A 17721-nucleotide genomic window follows, 5' to 3' on the forward strand; every position below is an offset into this window, starting at 1 on the left:
GAGGGCCATTATTATTTATCTTGGCCCGCCATACCTTTTGAATCATGCAAGGCGACCAATCTTCTATAACTAAATAGGGGCACCCCGCTAGATGATTTCTATGTCTTCTCATGAAGCCACGTCACCCGAATTGTTCTAGCCGTTGATGCAACATAGATCGGTAGTCTAAAGCCGTCCGATCAAGTGTTGGTCAAGTCTTCTATATCTAAATAGAGGCACCTCACTAGGTGTTTTTCCTGCCTTCTCATGAAGCCACGTCACCCGAGTTGTTCCAGTCGTTGATGCAGCATAGATCGGTACCCACCGCCGAGTTAACACACCGTTTCGTTCTTACTGCTCGGTGCTGGCCCCCGACACCATCTTTTGGCCTAGGCACTAGATTTGGCCACTAAGAAGCCCATTTGAAGCCCATAGGCAACTATCATTCAAGATGCTACTACTCACACCCATCCATCAAGCTTTGCTAAAAAAACTACCGCCAAGCCGACGATGCAACATCACCTTCCGGCGACTATGCCATCACCTACCCTTCCACGGCCAGCCCCTGCGGCCCCTCATGCTCTCCCAGCAGCCACCACCACCCTTGCTTGGGTCCAGCCAGCCGGCCTCACCGCTGGTGGTCCCCTGGTGAGTAACCTCACCAAATATGCGGGAAAAAGTCGCCGCCACGTCCACGCTATACCAGCGCTGTCGCCACAGTCTATGCTCCTCATGGCCAGTCACCCCAGGTGACTTAAGCTGTCGCACCCAATGCCCCCCTACCAGACCCTTCCGCTGCTCCACATAATTCATTCGTCTTCCCCGCTTTTATGTTGCAATATCTTCCACCTTCATGCCACAAATGCACATGTAATGGCCTCACGACACTTAATTTCTAGCCGTCATTATATCTGCTTCATTGCCCTGCAAATGAGGGCAAAGATGTGTTTATAACCCCCCTGTACTGCCATACTCATTGACCACGAACACCTGCTCACATCCACATCTGAGAACCGACTTCTGCCCTAGTAGATGCACACTCCCTCTTTTCAGCCCTCCCTGAGTATTTCTATCCTCACAAGATTATGCTTTCCAATTTCCCAGGCTTGGCTAGGGATGAAGCATGTTGAGTGTGTAGGTCTTTTGCTGGTCACATTGGCTACATTTCTTCCACATATCGCTTGCCCCTTGCATTTCTTTCAGATTCTTATTTCGTAAAATTGCTATTCAATATGATACATGCTTACACAAATTGGTTAGCAATGGGAGCTGCACATGTTTTCATTTCGGATGGACATAGTACAAAAGCCAATATCATCATTTTACTAATTTATTTGTTCATTTACATTGTAGTTATTTTCCTCCTGGTGCACGCTTCCTGTTTTCAGTCACCCGAGATTTCTACTATCCCCCAACTTATTTGTAAATATTTTGCAGATTGCTCTCCAGATCGACATGTGCTTCAACTTCTGTTTAGTAGGTATCTTGCTCCTCGGATTGGCTTCATTTCATTTTTGCAGCGGTCTCCTGCTTCTTGCATTGCTATGCGAACATATGCACCATCCATTTGTTTCCATGCATATTAGATACCATATGAATTTCATACCCTGGATTGTTTTCTACGATATATTTATTAAGACATATAGGCTACAATCTGCTTTCATTTAAGGCAATTTTTTGTGCATGCTTTGCAAATATCGATATCGCCGCAAATTCTTCTATGAAATATGGTAGCCATTAAGACATATAAGCCGTCAGTCACAACCAGTTGTCACACCTGAAATAAACCAATCTGCTTCTTCCGATAATCGCCGCCGATGTACACAACTTAGGGATAGAGGTTAGTTAGGATAATTTTGTCCCTTATATATGTCTTGATACATGTATTGCGTCCAACTTATTCCATCAACCTATAGCACATATTATCCTGCCATTTTTTTCTGAATATATATTACAAACATTAGTGTACATAATTTTTGAACATATTAATCTTGCATTTGAAAAATGTGAAACATCTATAGAAAAATATTTTGCATATATACGAAAAATGGACATGTGAATAAAAAGGTAGAAACTTTTAATCATGTGTATGAAAAATGTTTATATGTTGTAATTCATGTTCTTGTAATTAAAAGAAATTATGTTACATTCAAAATTGTTCCAAAATTTCAGAAAAATTATTCGAAACATTTTTACAAAAAAAATGTCTGTACAGTGTAAAAAAATTGCACAGTACAGAAAATGTTTTTCTGATTAAAAAATTGTTCCAGTGTGTATTTTAAAAAGTTTAACATGTATTTGAAAAAACATTCAAAGCATTTAATTGTAATAATGTATTTGAAAAATGTGAAACATTATAAGAGAATGTTTATATGTGTATGAAAATGAATAGCCGACAAATGTTAATCATGCATTTGAAAGAAATAAATATTTGTAAAAAAGAAGTTCCTAATGTATCTGACAAAGAAACAAATGAAAAAGCAAAAAATCCCCGAAAACCGAAGAAAAACAGGAAAGAAACAAAAGAAAACAAAGTATAACAAATAAAGAAAAAGCAAAAAAAAAGAATGAGAAAACAAAGAAACCTAAAGTAAAAGGAAAAAAGGAAAACCAAAGAAAGCTAGTTAAAAACAAAGAAAATGAAGGAAAAAAGCAAAATTAAACAAAAAGAAAAAAAACCCGAAGTAAAGCGGACCTACAACTACATCTACAAGCCGAGCGAACCTACGGCCGCAGAAGTGGGCCGTCCTGCTACTGTTGCAAATTAAGAATCGGTACAGGCCACAAGTAGCCTTGACACAAAATTTGACGGCGTGTTCCTGTCCGGCAACCATAGCCTCTCGTTAGAGTGAAGTGCATCCTAGGTCCTTGAACTATTTCAGAGGTGTCACATATGTCATCGAACTATGAAAAGTGTGATCCAGGTCTTCGAAGATTCTTTGAAGTGCAATAATTAAGTGTGTGCTTATGTGACACCTCTTAAATAGTTTGGGGACCTATATATGTGACATTTCTGAAATAGTTTGAGGATCTAAATGACACACATATTGCACATTGATGACCGATATGAAGATTTTGATAATTCAAAGGCCTGCATTTTTGTGAGACATATACGAGAACCTACGTGACAGCTCTGAAATTGGAAGTTTCACTCCTCTCGCTATGTATCACGGCCAGGCCCGGGCCGGGTGGCCACATACGGCAAATTAAGACGCCGCGTTCCTGTCTCGTCGCGATTCCTGCCGGTTACCCATCACACGTACATGGGTGGACGGGCGGGGCACGCAACGTAAGTCAGAAGAAGCATGGGTGCACCACTTGACGTATGCTCGCAAACCCTTTGACCCGCCGGATTGTAACGGCTCGCCGGCGTAGTGGACTCATCGTCGTCGACGCCGGCGCACGTTACTGGCGAGGTCGGCGCGTGAGCAGATGGATGATGCGTAAGCCGGCATGGCTGGAGGCATATGGATCACAAATTCATAACTGCTTCTTCCATCTCTTTATTATCATACGATGATGTATGTATCATCGCCCGGAAGTTAGCGCGTGCATGGTTGCACTCTTACATGTACGTGTCGTTACACTTGCATGCCGCATTTTGCAGCTTATTTAGGATGAAGATGTAGGTATAGGAGTATAAGCAGATAGCTACTTGAACTGGATGTTGTAGGCCGGCGACTTGTCCGGGTTGAAGAGCCCGAAGCTCCTCTCCGTCGGATCCCCGGTCTTCTGGTTCTCGTTGAACATGGCGAAGATGTACGTCTCCAGCGCCTCCCGCTTCTTGGGCGTGCCCCCGCCGACGTGGTTGATCAGCCCCTGGTTGTACGTCCGTGAGCTGTCCGCCGACGCCGCGAACCCGCCCGCCGACGGCCACCCGCTCTCGGAAATCACCACCTTCACGCCCGGCGCGCCGGCCTTCTCCAGCGCCGCGTACACGGCGTGCACCATCGCGTCGAACAGGCTCGTGTAGGTCAGCCCGTTGTTCTGGTCACGCACGCTGGTGCCCGGCTGGAACGTCGCGTAGTTCAGGCTGATGTCCCGCGGGTTGTCGCGGTACGCGAAGTAGGGGTACACGTTGGCCAGCAGCGGCGCGCCGGTGCTCTCCAGGAGCCGGGCCACGTCCGTCATGTACGACTGCGCGAACACGCCGGCGGAGGGCGGGAAGGAGTTGGCCACCGCATCGAACCGGATCGAGGTCGACACCTTGATGGCGCCGAGACCGGCGGCGGAGAGGGCCGCGTAGAGGTTCCGCATGGCCGGGACGATGCTCTGCGTGTCGCCGCCCTGCACCTCGTTGCCGGCGGCGATGTACTTGATGTTCACGGCCGGGTAGTAGGGGCGCACGTTGTTCTGGACCCAGGACGCCGCGTTGGAGGTGCTGGCGGCAATGTTGGAGAGCTGGTCGTTACCGATGTCGAGGATGAGGCCGATGCCGGAGTTGCGGAGCGCGGAGAGGGCCTGCCCGTCGGCGAAGTAGATGCGCATGCCGTTGATGCCCTTGGACCTGTAGAGCTGCACCACGTCGCTCCGGGAGGGAAGGTTGTTGCCGATCACGCCGTAGCACACGCCGATGGATTGCACACCTGCATGCATGCGGGTAAGAGTGGCATTCGGCCGTTTAGCTGTCGTGAGCGTTGATGTGAATGGCTATACATGTGAAAGGTGGGGTAGGCATGTTAACTTATCTCCGTTCACCACTATAAGATGTTTGCATATTTTAATATAGGCTACATATTAAGGATTAAAATAAATGAACAAACACATTAAAGCGTATCTATATACATTTAATTTATAAGAAATTAGAACATTTTATAATAGTGAACGAGGGAGTATTTTACAAGAATTTCTCTGCACTGCATTCTTTTTTTGAACCAAAACGTTTGCGTCCCTCATATTTCTTAAAAACCTTAGGACGAGATGAACTCTTCAAAAAAACAAGATGAATTCTTTAGTGTTTCCGTGGATTTGCTTTGTCTCGTAAACACACTGACAGTAGGTGCATCCGTGCATGCATGCAAAGGAGATACTCCCTCCGAGTTACTAAATATAAGCCTTTCTAAAAATTCCCATGTGAACTAGTTACAGAGCAAAATAAATGAAATCACACTCTAAAATATCTCTATATACATCCGTATGTATTTTGTAGTGGAATCTTTAAAAAAAATTATATTTAGGAACGAAGGAAGTAGAAAATAAGAACATGAGAGAATGTACGTACTCGTAGGAACAGCAGCCAACGCTCCAATGAAGAGAGCAACAGCAAACATGGAAGCAACATCCTTCCTAGCCATTGTTGTAGCTCTCTGTATCTGCTGCTCTTCAGTGTGCCTATGCAGCTGCACCACGACCCCCTTTTATAGAGGTTCTCAGCCCGCTTGCGTACGTGGTCGAGTTGCGCCCTGCCTACTTTAACCAGCGTAACTACTTTGACTCCGGCGTAGTACGTATCGTGACATGCCACCGGACGTCACTCTCCGGTAGAGATGAAAACGGAGCGGAAACGGACGGAACTGGGTGCTATCATATTTGTTTTCATATTTTTTTCCGGAAACGGAAACGAATACAGAAACCTCGGAAACAAATACGGAAACAGATACTACCGAAAACAGAAACGGAGCGAATACGACACGGAAACGGAGACGGAAGCGGATGTTCACCGGAACAAAGAACCCTTGAACCGTAGAAAAAAACACAATGAAATGAACAAAGTTGCCAAAGATAAGATGATTATAAAATATTATGATATATTGTGGATATATTATTAGATATTCATTTGTTCATAAATATTCAACTTTTGCAACAAAAAAACTTGGAGGCCATCCAACAACCAAACATCGCAGCTCAAATCACAATAGTGCTCACCTTGAATAATAGTACTAGTACTGTAGTACACACTTCAACTCAACAAGAAAAGTATCCATGATGCAAATATTTGAAATTTTAAATATAGTAACTATCAGTTCCATTCCAGCACTACAGCATTCAATCCTCCATTTCCTCATCCATGAAGTCCTATCAAAAGCATCTCTAAAGTAAAGTGCCTTCTGCAGCATATCATACGTGGAATTCTACCGGGTAAGAACATCCAAGATCAGTTCAGATTTCGGATTCAAGACACATTCTGAAGCACACTTCTCAAACTCTTCCTTCTGCTGTGGAGAATTCCTCACAATTGATATTGTATTTCTAATATTTGCAATAGATGTTGCAATTGTCTTCAAACCATCTTGAACGAGTAGGTTTAGGATGTGATTGAAACATCTTACATGAAAAAAATATGCCATCAAAGATTAGACTATTCTTACTGAATTTGGTTACTAGCCCCTCAACACACTTATCATTGGCTGAAGCATTGTCCAAACTGACTGAAAGCAATTTCCTGTCAAGATTCCAATCCACTATGCAATCATAAAAGTGTAAGCCAAGATTTTTTCCTGAATGGTTTCCCTGTACATGATTAAACTTGATAATCCTCTTTTGCATGCACCAATTTTCATCTATCCAATGAACAGTGATGCACATGTATCCTTTGGTTTGTCCAGATGTCCACATGTCCATGGTGGCACTAAATCGGCACTGCACTATTTTTAAGTACTCATACAATTTCTTCTTTTCCTCTTTAAATATGTTGACTATGTCTTTCTTCACAGCAGGGCGACTTTTAATTGGAAAAGTTGGACGCAAAGAATGGATAAAGTCCACCAAGTACTCGTGGTCCACAATATTGAAGGGGTACTCATGCATTATAATTGAGAGATAAAACTTCTTCAAACTGGTAGACTCGTCATACCTAAAGGTCATAGGTGCTACCATGGACTCATTGCCTTCAACTTTATTCAGTACAAGTTTTTGTTGTTCAGTAATGATCTGATGCTTGTTCTGCAAATGAGACTTGAAAACTGTTGTGCCTCGATTGCCTCAAGCATTAGTACGAGGGCCCTTGTAAGTGCACCCTTTGCTATTGCATCTAGCCCATTTCTCTACAACCTTGTTATCATCCTTATCCGTCGTCGTTATTTCATACTTGGTGAAATGGTCCCAAACATCAGAGGTGAGCTTCTTACATCTCTTCACATCAGGGGCTGCATCTTCAGTTCCATTGGTTGTATCTGAACTTGCAGCTGCTGCACTTGTATTAGTAGCATTGGGAGGCTGCTCTGACGATGATTCAAGCATAATCAGAGATGTTGCGCTTACACTTGCACTGCTACTTGCCGTAAAAAAACCATCCGTTGCAGGTTGGCAGTGCACTAACACTACGGCCAGACCTTTAAGAGGCTAACAACATTAATTAATTATGTATAAGCAAGCTAAATACAACTGTACCACTAGCCCACTAGCGCACTGTGAAAGCACAAGGATCCCAATATTAGTTCTGATAGACTTACTGTATGTACAGGGCTACATGCAATTCAACATAGTGTGTATCATGGATTTTCGCAAGATCTGCATGAACATTCATAAGCTATCTTGCTTGGTGATCTTACTTTGTATGTGCAGTATTGCAGGACTGCAGGTGCAGCCGTGAAGGTGTCATCAGCAGCGGAGAGGGGTGCAACTGCGGAGGGATTCGATCGTGTTGGAGGGGCATAGCGGTCGGAGGCGGCAGAGAGGCGGCTTCAGAGGGGCGTAGAGGATAGAGGAGTCGGACGGCGGCTTCAGAGGACAGAGGCGTCGAACGGCGGCTTCAGAGGACGGCAGCATCCCACGGCGGCTTCAGAAGGAAGCGGCGTCCGACGGCGCCATGTCAAGTCTGGGCAGGCTGGCCGAAGATGCGAGGGCAGCGGCGGTGGCGGCGTGCTCGTCTGCTCGATTAGGGATAGGTTATTTTTTACCGGTGATTGGGGATTAGATTAGGGATTCTGCTTGCCTTGCTGCGGTGCCTGGTGTATTCTTATGCTGAAGTTGGGCCATTGGCCATTATTCTGCTATGTAACTCTGTAGGGTCTTATTATGTGTTGGGCTATAAAATAGACATTTGGTCGTATTAAAAGCGGAAAGTTCCATATTAACGGAAACGGAAAATTCCATTTCCGCACTTGTTTCGCCTGAAAACACTGTTTCGTTTTTGTTTTCGTTTCCACATAAAAAATTTCACTTTTGTTTTTGTTTTGCAAAATTCCGTTTCCATTTTTCATTTTTCCTCTCCGTTTCCGTTTTTTTGCCGGAAAAGCGGAAAGTTTCCGTTCCATTTTCATCCCTGCTCTCCGGTGCGGCCTAACCCGTCGTCTCCTTCCGCCTTTCTTCCACGGAAAACTCCGAGGCTTGTGGAAACTCGACCCATTTTTCTCGATGGTGTACTTGAGCTAGCTGGCCATGCTCTGCCCTGCTCATTAACAGGTATGGGGTGCTAACGGGTTGGAACGGCGGCTTGTACCGTAGTGACTTTTCACACATGAATGTGCCAAATTCGTTCTTTTGTCAGGTCACTAGTAGAATACACCATAGTTTGAGCGGTTCAGACGGTACATTTACGTGAGTGTCCCCTATTCCCATGGCCCCAGGACTAGGATGGTTCGTACGTTCATGGGTCTACACAGTATTCTGTACTTTAAAAAAAAAGACGAGGCCCGGCATTAAATCAATGACGCCCTTACAGACCGATAGGCCACGAAATCAACACAAAACAGAAAAAGAACAGAGCAGCACAACAGCTCAAGATACAAGACACACAAGAAACACCTAAACCGCCGCAGCCACAAACATGTAGAAGAGGAGGGAGACCATGGAGGGTGATCCAACGCCGCAGGAAGCCCGTTTGTCGTCAAGACCCAGAGAGCACACACGGTTGGCATGCCCTCTAACTCTGCCTCCGAAGAGGGCACACCCCGCCCTCTCGCCCTGGCTCGTAGGGCTCTGCGCCGTCGGAAGGCGGAGATGCTCCACCCAAGCACAAATGGGCATGGCACAACCGGTGGCCTAGAGGGATGAAGACAGGAACGAGTGCCTCAACTCGCAGAGCCACTACCCACAGGCACCACTCGCCGTCGACACAAATTGCAGCAAAGGCACAAGCTGTCGAACCAGAGGCCAAGAAGAGGCCGGGAAAATGGCATCCACCCCTGCCACTGGAGTGTTGCCTCATGAAGAACACCGGTCGCCATGGCGGCCAAACATCCGGTCCTTTGGGGCCTTAGCACGACGACTTCCCGACTGTCTACTACAACAAGGTTTGCCCGGCTCCGGTGATGGAGGGGTGATGACGGCGGCGCGCCTTCGCCTCGCTCCAGTGCTTGTAGTCGTCGCTAGGTGGTCCATAGACCTAGTTGTAATTTTTATTACCTCTTGTGTTCTCTGTACTGCCATGATTGATGAATAGATTGGAAATTTCTCTCGCAAAAAAAAGAGCCCGCCCCCCATTGTCCAAAGGCGGCACCCTCAAGAAGGTGACGACGCAGGAGCGCCGCCGTCGCCCCAATGGATTTATGGTTTTCACCAGGGACACATGAGGAAGGGAAAGGGATGGACCTCGGTGTCGCCCTCAAGAGGGAAAACGCGCCCGCAGCGCCGTCGATGTCGTGGCCGTCACCGCCAGCCAAGGGTTTCCCCCGATCTGCTCCCTCGACCCTAAGCACACCACCCCGCCTGCAAGCCCGACAAACCAGAGGACGCCGGAGTCCTGAGCGGATGGGGATCGTCGGGCCGCGCGCGGAGAAGTCGCCCTCTTCAGATCCGGTGCAGAGAGCCGGCGGAGACGGCTCTCGTACCGGGCCCCCGACCGCCGCCACCTCGTCGCCCGCGCGACCAAGGGAGCGTCTCCGTGTGCCGGCAACTGCCGCCTGCTGCCGGGCACGAGTCGCCCTCGCCGCTGGGGCCGCTGCCCCAGATCCAACGCCCCCCCCCCATGAACCATGGGGCGGCGAGAAGCCCCGCCGCCACCTTCCTCGGCAGTCGCACGGCTTGGCCGGCCACCCCTCATGCAGCGGCGAGACGGGTGCATCCTGTTCATGGCATCCACAAGACCACAATGAATTGCACCCATGTACCAATAGAAATTCTTGAGACTTGTGCAAGTAGTTTATCACCTCTTTGGAACGTGGAACATACGGAAGAAGGATCATAATTCTTACTACAAGATCTACAAACGAACTTGTTATTTAAATTAGACATGCTCCATCTTATAGATAACCGTGTATGGCTTTAAGGCCTTGGAGGCGCAGTGGATCCCGGTCTTTGCCGGTTGAAGGACTTCTACTTTGTTCGTATTATTATTTTTGTTTAGGATTTGTGTCCTGCTCAGAAAGACAGGAAGGCAAGGCGGCTGCAGCGACGCCCTGAAGATGGAATAAGTTTCTCTCCACCTAGCCCCCGTCCCAATGAACATGTGGAGTTGTGTCTTCAACGGATCACATGAGATTCTGTCAGGTTTTTGTCCCCGGTGGATCTTGGATTAGGTCTTCGTTCCTCTATGTTCATGTGTCAGTAGGTTGGATCCTTTCGATATACGCTTCTCTTCGACTATGATTGATGTTCTCGTGCACTGGTTCTTTAGGGTCTTAGCACGATGACTTTCCAACTATCTACTGAAACAAGGTTTGTCCGGCTCCGGCAAAGGACGGACAATGACCGTGATGCCCCTTCAGCTCGCTATACTGCTTGTAGCCGCCATGGTCTACAAACATTAATGTAATTTTTGTAACTTCTATTGTTCTTTGTATAGACATGATGCATGCTCACTAGATTGAAAGTTTTCTTGAAAAAAGTGTAACCGGTCGAACGATACAACATAATACCAAAAAAGGCTTTTGCCCCGCTTTATGTATAAAGCACCGATCCATAAGCATCAAGATACAAACTCATGCCACCACCGCACATGACACACACACACACCCAAGGCAATATACAAAGGTGCCGAGCAACGTCACACCACCCCAACGACTACCAAGCCTCTACACATGCGCGAGGAAGAACCGCTTGGAGCCAACAGAGACCTCCAATTCTTCGAGGAGAGGTGAGACGGAACATGGACTCCAAGATGGTGCCTCCTAGAAGGGAACGGCCATTGATAGCCGCCACCATCCGATCCCAAAGATTGAGTTTTCGCCCGGAGCAACTCGAAGGACTAAGTACACCGTGACGGAGCCTTCATGAAGGATACTGTGTCCATGGCCGCCGCCCCTGTAGGCCAATACAAGATTGGGCTAGTGATGTACCTGGCACGCCCACTCCTCCGACGCGTCCTAGCTCCAACAACCACTAGCGACAACCCACCCATGTGGCCATGGCCGCTCGCCCGCACCCGAGGCGCAAGTTCCAGCCACGAACGTCGTGCCTCTTGATGTTGCCCTGCATAGAGACACGCCCAAGACCGACCAAAGTGACCCGCTTTGGGCCAAATGGCGCACCCGACCGAAGGGACAGCAGCATATGTCCCGCCTCAAACAACGACGGAGCCACGTCATCCCACAAATAGCCGAGGAACGAGGGAAGAGGGAGAGCAGACGCATCCGGGCTGGCACACCCTTGTGTCAGCGACGGTTTTTCCCGAGCTCGTCGGCTCCTCCCATCCATCCAACCTGCTTCACCACCAGACACCTCCCGTGTCGCCCCAACTCGACGGCGAACGCACCACCACACGAAGCCACCAACTCACACCCACCCACTGGCAAGGAGAGATCCCAAGAACCGCCACCAATCGCGAAGGAAGCTCAGCGAGGAGCCCATCTGTGCTGCCTACTGTCGTCCAGCCCCCAGATCCCGGCCGGCCAGCCCACTTGGCCAGTCACTGCTGCGTCACACCACCACCACCATGGCCATGGCAGGGGCAGAGACCTGCAGCCCGTGCCGCCTTTGGCATGGGCCGCCAGGCCCCAGATCTGGCCCCGACCTCGCCAACCCTGGCGACCAAGGCACGCTCGCTGCCGCCGCGCCGCCAAACACACCACGACGCACTGCCACCGTCGACCAGCCCCGGCAAGCCACCGTGCTGCTGTGCCCGACACCTAGCGCAACACCCAGGCCTGGGCGAGCGCCCCCGCATCTTGCCACCCGCGCGTGGGGAAGAAGAGCACCCCGCCACCACCGGCATCGGCCGGGCTTCACCCAGTCATGTCCCTTGGCGGCGGTGAAGGAGGCGAGGAGGGATGTCCCGCCGACGGCTAGGGTTAGCCTCCGATGCACCTGGGGGTGCATCTCAGGAGGAGATGGGTTTGTTGATCTTTCCCTCCTCCAACGATACAAGATATTTATGTAGCTGCCAAAATGAATTTGTATCATGGAGAATAGGAGTTGACAAATTCTTACCGAGTTGATGCACTTGTATTTCTGTTGGCCCTAAGTTATTGATAGAGTAGAACCTCATTTTGTTCTTCCTATGACCCAAAGAGGCCTTGACCCTCTCGCGAGTCAAGTGAAAATACAACAACCACGCAAAAACTTATGCCCTCAAACCTCAGCAAAACATAGTAAGTTGTTCTAATTAAGTTGACGCGCTGACAGAAATATCAGCAACACATAATAAGTTGTTGTAACTTGATGATCCAAAGCTTCTCTAGATAACAAAAGACTCACATAACTAATAAGATAATGAGGGACGGTAGATAAATAAAGGGAAAAGTATATTATTTGTCCCTGGATTTTTTTGGAAGTATAGAAATGGCCCCTCAACGTCAAAACCGGAAACACTGGTCCTTCAACTACTCAAACCGGATTAGTTTAGTCCCCTAACTCAACAAAAGTGGTTTTTATGCTGACTTGGCATAGTTTTGACCAGTCTTTGCCCATGTGGTAATTTTCTTCTTCCTTCCCAATTTTAACTCTGTTGGGCATTTTGTTGAGCGGTTGGCGCGCGCCGAGCAAGAGGAGCAGAGGTAGGCGTGAAGCTTCTGTGGCTCATGAGAACCGTAGGGCCAAGGTAGGGCTGTGCCCATGGCTAGCAGCGGTGTGGCGGAAAGAAACCATGGACGCATAGCCGAGTGCCAAGGTCGAAGGTCTTCCGTGTTGTGTCTTGTACACTAGGACGCCCGGCTCGAAAGGCATCCCCTTGATCGGGCGGACAAATACAGGTCGGAGAGGAAGCAGCTTGTTTATTTCCCTCCACCCTACAGCATGCTCTCTCTCTCTCTCTCTCTCTCTGATATGACCAAGCGTTAGTTATGACAGCTACACCTTGAGCCTCGCCCCTCCCCCGCCTCTATAAGTTGGAGTGGCTAGCGCTAGTGCGAGTACATAGCAACATCACACATAGAGGCCTGTTCATCGTCATCATTTCTAACAGTTCATCTCTCTTCAGAACTAGAGATCTCATTCGTCTTGAGATTTTTCCGTCCAAGTGTGTCGAGGTTTTCATCCTCTCTCTTCCCTCCTCCTTCTCTCTTCCTTTCCTTTTCTTGTTCTTGGATTATGGTTTAGGTTAGCCTCCCACTCTCTTTGTTTTTTATGTATGTTCATCTTGCACTGCATTTGCATTGTTAGTCATTTCTAAAAGTCCATCTCTCGCAGAGCTAGAGATCTCTCTGTTGGTTTTTTAATCAAGTGTGTTTCTCATTCTCTCTTTTCCCTCCCCTCTCTCTACAATCCTTCTCCTTGTTCATAATTTTGGATTAATCCATCTTGTTTGCACACCTCAGAGATGCCAAAGCCGAAGAAAGCCTGATTTCTTCAAGCAGATAGTTCTGAAACTCGTACTGTTAGTACAAACTCCGCTTCCCCCCGCCCTCTTTCTGTGGATGCATTATTTATCCTCTTGACTTTGTTATTTGTTATTAATTAATGTAGATGCTTGAGGCAGACCAAGGATTCCATAACGACTTGAACCGGACGCAAGACAATCTCAGGAATACACGAAACAATGGGGCAAACATGACGATGGTAATTTGGTTGAGCCCAAAAATGCAATTTTTTTAATTTGGTTGAAACATACACTCTCTGCTTACTGTAAACTTTTTTACTACACCAATTTACTCCTGTGTTCATTTATTACTGGTTTTCCTTACAAAAAATGTCAATCTATAACATTCAACCATTTAAAAATTAATTAGTGAGTATTTGTTAACATGTCCCAACTCTAACACTAAAATAACAGTTCAGATAACTCTATTGCATACATTCGATCTTAAGAGACATGCCATATGTACCTAATCTTTCTCCATTTTTATATGGTCTAACACACACTTTGTGCTTTCTACTCTATTGTTGCGTTGCTTTGTTAAATGAAATTTAGCAAAGTTAATTTGAGTGTTGCCATGAAATTGTCAACTAGTAGCATTTACTATTATTATATGAATTTTCACACTATACACCACATGGACATGCCACACGTTTTATTTTTAGGGTATATTTGGAACAAAAACTGGGGTATTAATTAGGTACGCATGTTTTTCCTTGTCTTAAAAAGAAAGGAATATATTACTCCCTCCATTCTAAAATAATTGTCTCGACCTTAGTATAACTTTGTAGTAAACTTATTTTGGGATGGAGGGAGCATAAAAATTGCCTTGGTCTTTTACATTTAAACCCTCACAATGCAATGCAATTGCATAAAGGTCCATATCAATTAGGAGCAACTTAAAATTACTTACATTATTTTTAATTATGCATGGCAAGTCCACCAACCATCTCCTTTTCAAACTGAGGTTCCAAAGGCCACAAACAATCAAAATATCTAACAAACCATCCATACTCCAACCATTTGGTGGTTTTTTGGGCAAAACCAGAGAAGAGGCTTTCAATACCCACCCACAGATGTGATGTGATGCATCATGGCCTATGGCTCCATGTAGATGTGGTGGGAATTCAACTACAATCCTAAAGCACATGTACAATGTAGGCCATCTTTTTGTACAGCAAAAAGCCTCAACCAAGAGTTTTAGCTAAGTTAATGACAACGAATGGTAGGGGCATAGAACTTCACAATCTTGTGAAGTAAACTTAGGGTGCTCCATGACTTCTCTTGATGGAAGGGAAATCCATAGCATTCATGCTGATGGTGGTATACATCCAGCGCATGTGTTGATCAGATGGGGAAACAAGAAAGCTATCTAGTCCAACGCGATCGAAACTAGAAAAATAATCTGGTCGGCCAACCCTACCAAAGCAGAGTAGCCTGATTGAGAGCACCAACGAATGGGAGGTGTATCAGATGGAAAGAGACCACACCCCCAGCAACCATAAGTTATACTACCTCCATATATTGTTTACTATGGCTATGTCACCCTGTAACCATAAGTTATACTACCCCCAACAACCATAATTTATTTTTGGAAAAGAGATCTACAACCCGTGTGCATAGAACCTCCTTTTCCATAAATCTTGAATATTAAGTTGCAAAAAAATCTTATAATGTTTTTGTAGGATGTTTCTAAGTTTGACCCAAAGAAATAGAAGTACTTGCTTTTTTGGGGCAACACATAAAATTGATCATATATTATCTTTTTGTGACAAATAATTGTATCATAAATTCTATCAAACATATTTCCAAAAATATAAAATTCTACACCTGCAGTAAAAGGACATGCCTACTTCCAATTTGGATCTTGGGCTAAACTACACATATATTTTTGGATATTTAGGTGTATTTTTGGATGTTAGGCTTGTATGATTGTTAAAATCCAATTAGTTCCCCTATGTTTTCCTAACAAACCCAAGTTCACTCCTATGGGATTACATAAATCTGATTGTAATATAAATTCATAACCACAAAAACTAGACCCATAAGAGAATGTTAGTGGTATAGTATTAATTGAAACCACTAACTCTTGTCTATCCAGACACATTTTATTTATTATACCATAGAGTAAGCAAATGTATTCTAACCTCTAACCAACAACATACATATATATTCATGCAGAAAGCCTTGGGTGGGTTTGTTAGAACCTTCTACTTTGATGAAGAATCCAATGCTGATGTCATTAACGGCACAACACAAATTGAGTATGATATAGAAATGCTCAGAGAATACCCTATCACAGTAGTGGTCTTAGAGAATAAGGACAACTCTAGTGAGATTGGAGATGCAATCGTTGGGCATACTGAAAAACTTTCTTGCTATGGTGGTGACTTAATTGTGCAAGCATATTTCAGTGTGTTTTCCCATAAAATCCATAAATATATAATGGCCTACGAGCGATTCACTCCATCCTCAATTCGGGGAATATGTAACCGGCCATTTTTTTCCGCTAATGGCCTACAATCTAGACTTGATAGAATATTGGCGAAAAAGAATGAGGTGCGTTGTCTCATATAATTAATATGTTGACTAATGTCTAGACACCAGGTCTGGAGATAGCTGATTCATTCATGTGTTCTTTTGGGATCGTGCATGTCATTCATAGAACTTCTCTATTACGCGGCACGGTGCGAAATCAGACATGGTAGTCTCTCGAACCCTACCAGCTACGTGACTTGTCGTGGAGATCTGAGGATAATTAATAAGGGGCGAGTTTTTCATGACCGATACGAAGCCGGCAAAGACATGGAGGATCTTATGAATCTTATATCTAGACTATTCACCTAAATACGAGTGGGTCAAACAATCTTCTACTTTCAAAGACCATGATGTACTATTCTGCCTTATCCCACAACACAGCTTCGCAGTACATGACAATGTAAAAAATTAATTAAATTAAATATGAAAGTTGTAGCCCTAATGCAAGAACTACCTTTACGATACAACAAAAGAAAGACTTCTATTACTATGTGTTCTTGATGTACCTACTCTTGGAATACTGTGTCCACATTAACTAATTAATATTTGGGTATGCATGCAGTGATCCAGCAACAGTCCATAATTTTCGTCGTATTGTCTTTGGGCACCCAATTTTATTGGGCACTGTATTAGAAAAACTGGAATGTTTTGTAACTCTCCACCATGGCATGACGGAGCTGGACGATGTTTGTTGGGAGAGAGCACGTTCTTAAATAAGATTCACTGTGACTACCCCTAGTTGAGACGGTTCTTATCTAGCGACCTCTTCCAGGACAAAGTGGGTAGCGAGTATGATTACCGTTTTCGAAGACTTGTTCCGTGGAGCGATCTCTACTATCGCCTCTGCACATTCCGACAAGCCAGTAATTTGAAACTGACAGTAAACTAGGACTATGGGACGCTATATGGGTATCCAGTGAATGAGTTCCTATACGACCTTCGATACAATGATTGGTCACCTAGGTATGGTGAACGATACATCTATATCAATATCATTAGGTTGGTTCAGAACCTGATAAAGCATGGAGCTGAATACTGTGAGGTTTAAGCCACATGATTTATTTTTCCGATTCTTTGCTTCCCATTCTTTTCCAGATTCTAATAACTGAACTAGTACTTTCTATCAATATTGCAGCAATATGGGAATCTGAATAATCTCCTCACTTAGATCAAAACTCGTTTTAGCCATAATATGTGTGCTTGCTACACCCTCCTAAATATTAAGAAGGATTGGATTAATGAGACATCATCCGAGCCATATGGATGTAAGATTTAAATAGATGTCTCCCATTCATATATAAGTGTTTTGCAAGTTCAAGTTGTACGCAGCTATCTAATTGTTGGTTTATCCAAGTGTCTATTTTTACACCTACAGAGATGATGTGAGATCAGGACGAGGAACTGGGCCGACCTCAACAGCAACCAGAGATTCTTTAAGTATGGATGCGAGATGGACGCTAGTGGCTTGAGCCGTTAGGTTGGTCTCTTTGGTACTTATGCATCTTCGCTCAGTATCTTATCAGTGTTGGGTCGCTTGTATCGGGTCCATGTGACCATGTATCGAACTAGTAGACCTCTAGTTATATATATCTAGC

General features: G+C 45.5%; 1 protein-coding gene and 1 pseudogene across 1 annotated transcript; both read right to left on the reverse strand.

Moving 5' to 3' along the window:
- Window positions 1-3630: 3630 nt before the first annotated feature.
- LOC123066570 (glucan endo-1,3-beta-glucosidase GII-like) lies at window positions 3631-5273 on the reverse strand. The gene is made up of 2 exons (XM_044489624.1): window positions 5201-5273; window positions 3631-4565 (listed from the first exon to the last, which is right to left on the reverse strand). The coding sequence occupies exons 1-2, from the start codon at window positions 5271-5273 to the stop codon at window positions 3631-3633; spliced, it is 1008 nt and encodes a 335-aa protein (XP_044345559.1).
- Window positions 5274-6050: 777 nt separating this feature from the next.
- LOC123067908 (B3 domain-containing protein Os03g0620400-like) overlaps window positions 6051-17721 on the reverse strand; it is a 23403-nt pseudogene continuing 11732 nt past the window's right edge.

Source organism: Triticum aestivum, chromosome 3B, assembly GCF_018294505.1.
Source record: "Triticum aestivum cultivar Chinese Spring chromosome 3B, IWGSC CS RefSeq v2.1, whole genome shotgun sequence".
NCBI lineage: Eukaryota > Viridiplantae > Streptophyta > Magnoliopsida > Poales > Poaceae > Triticum > Triticum aestivum.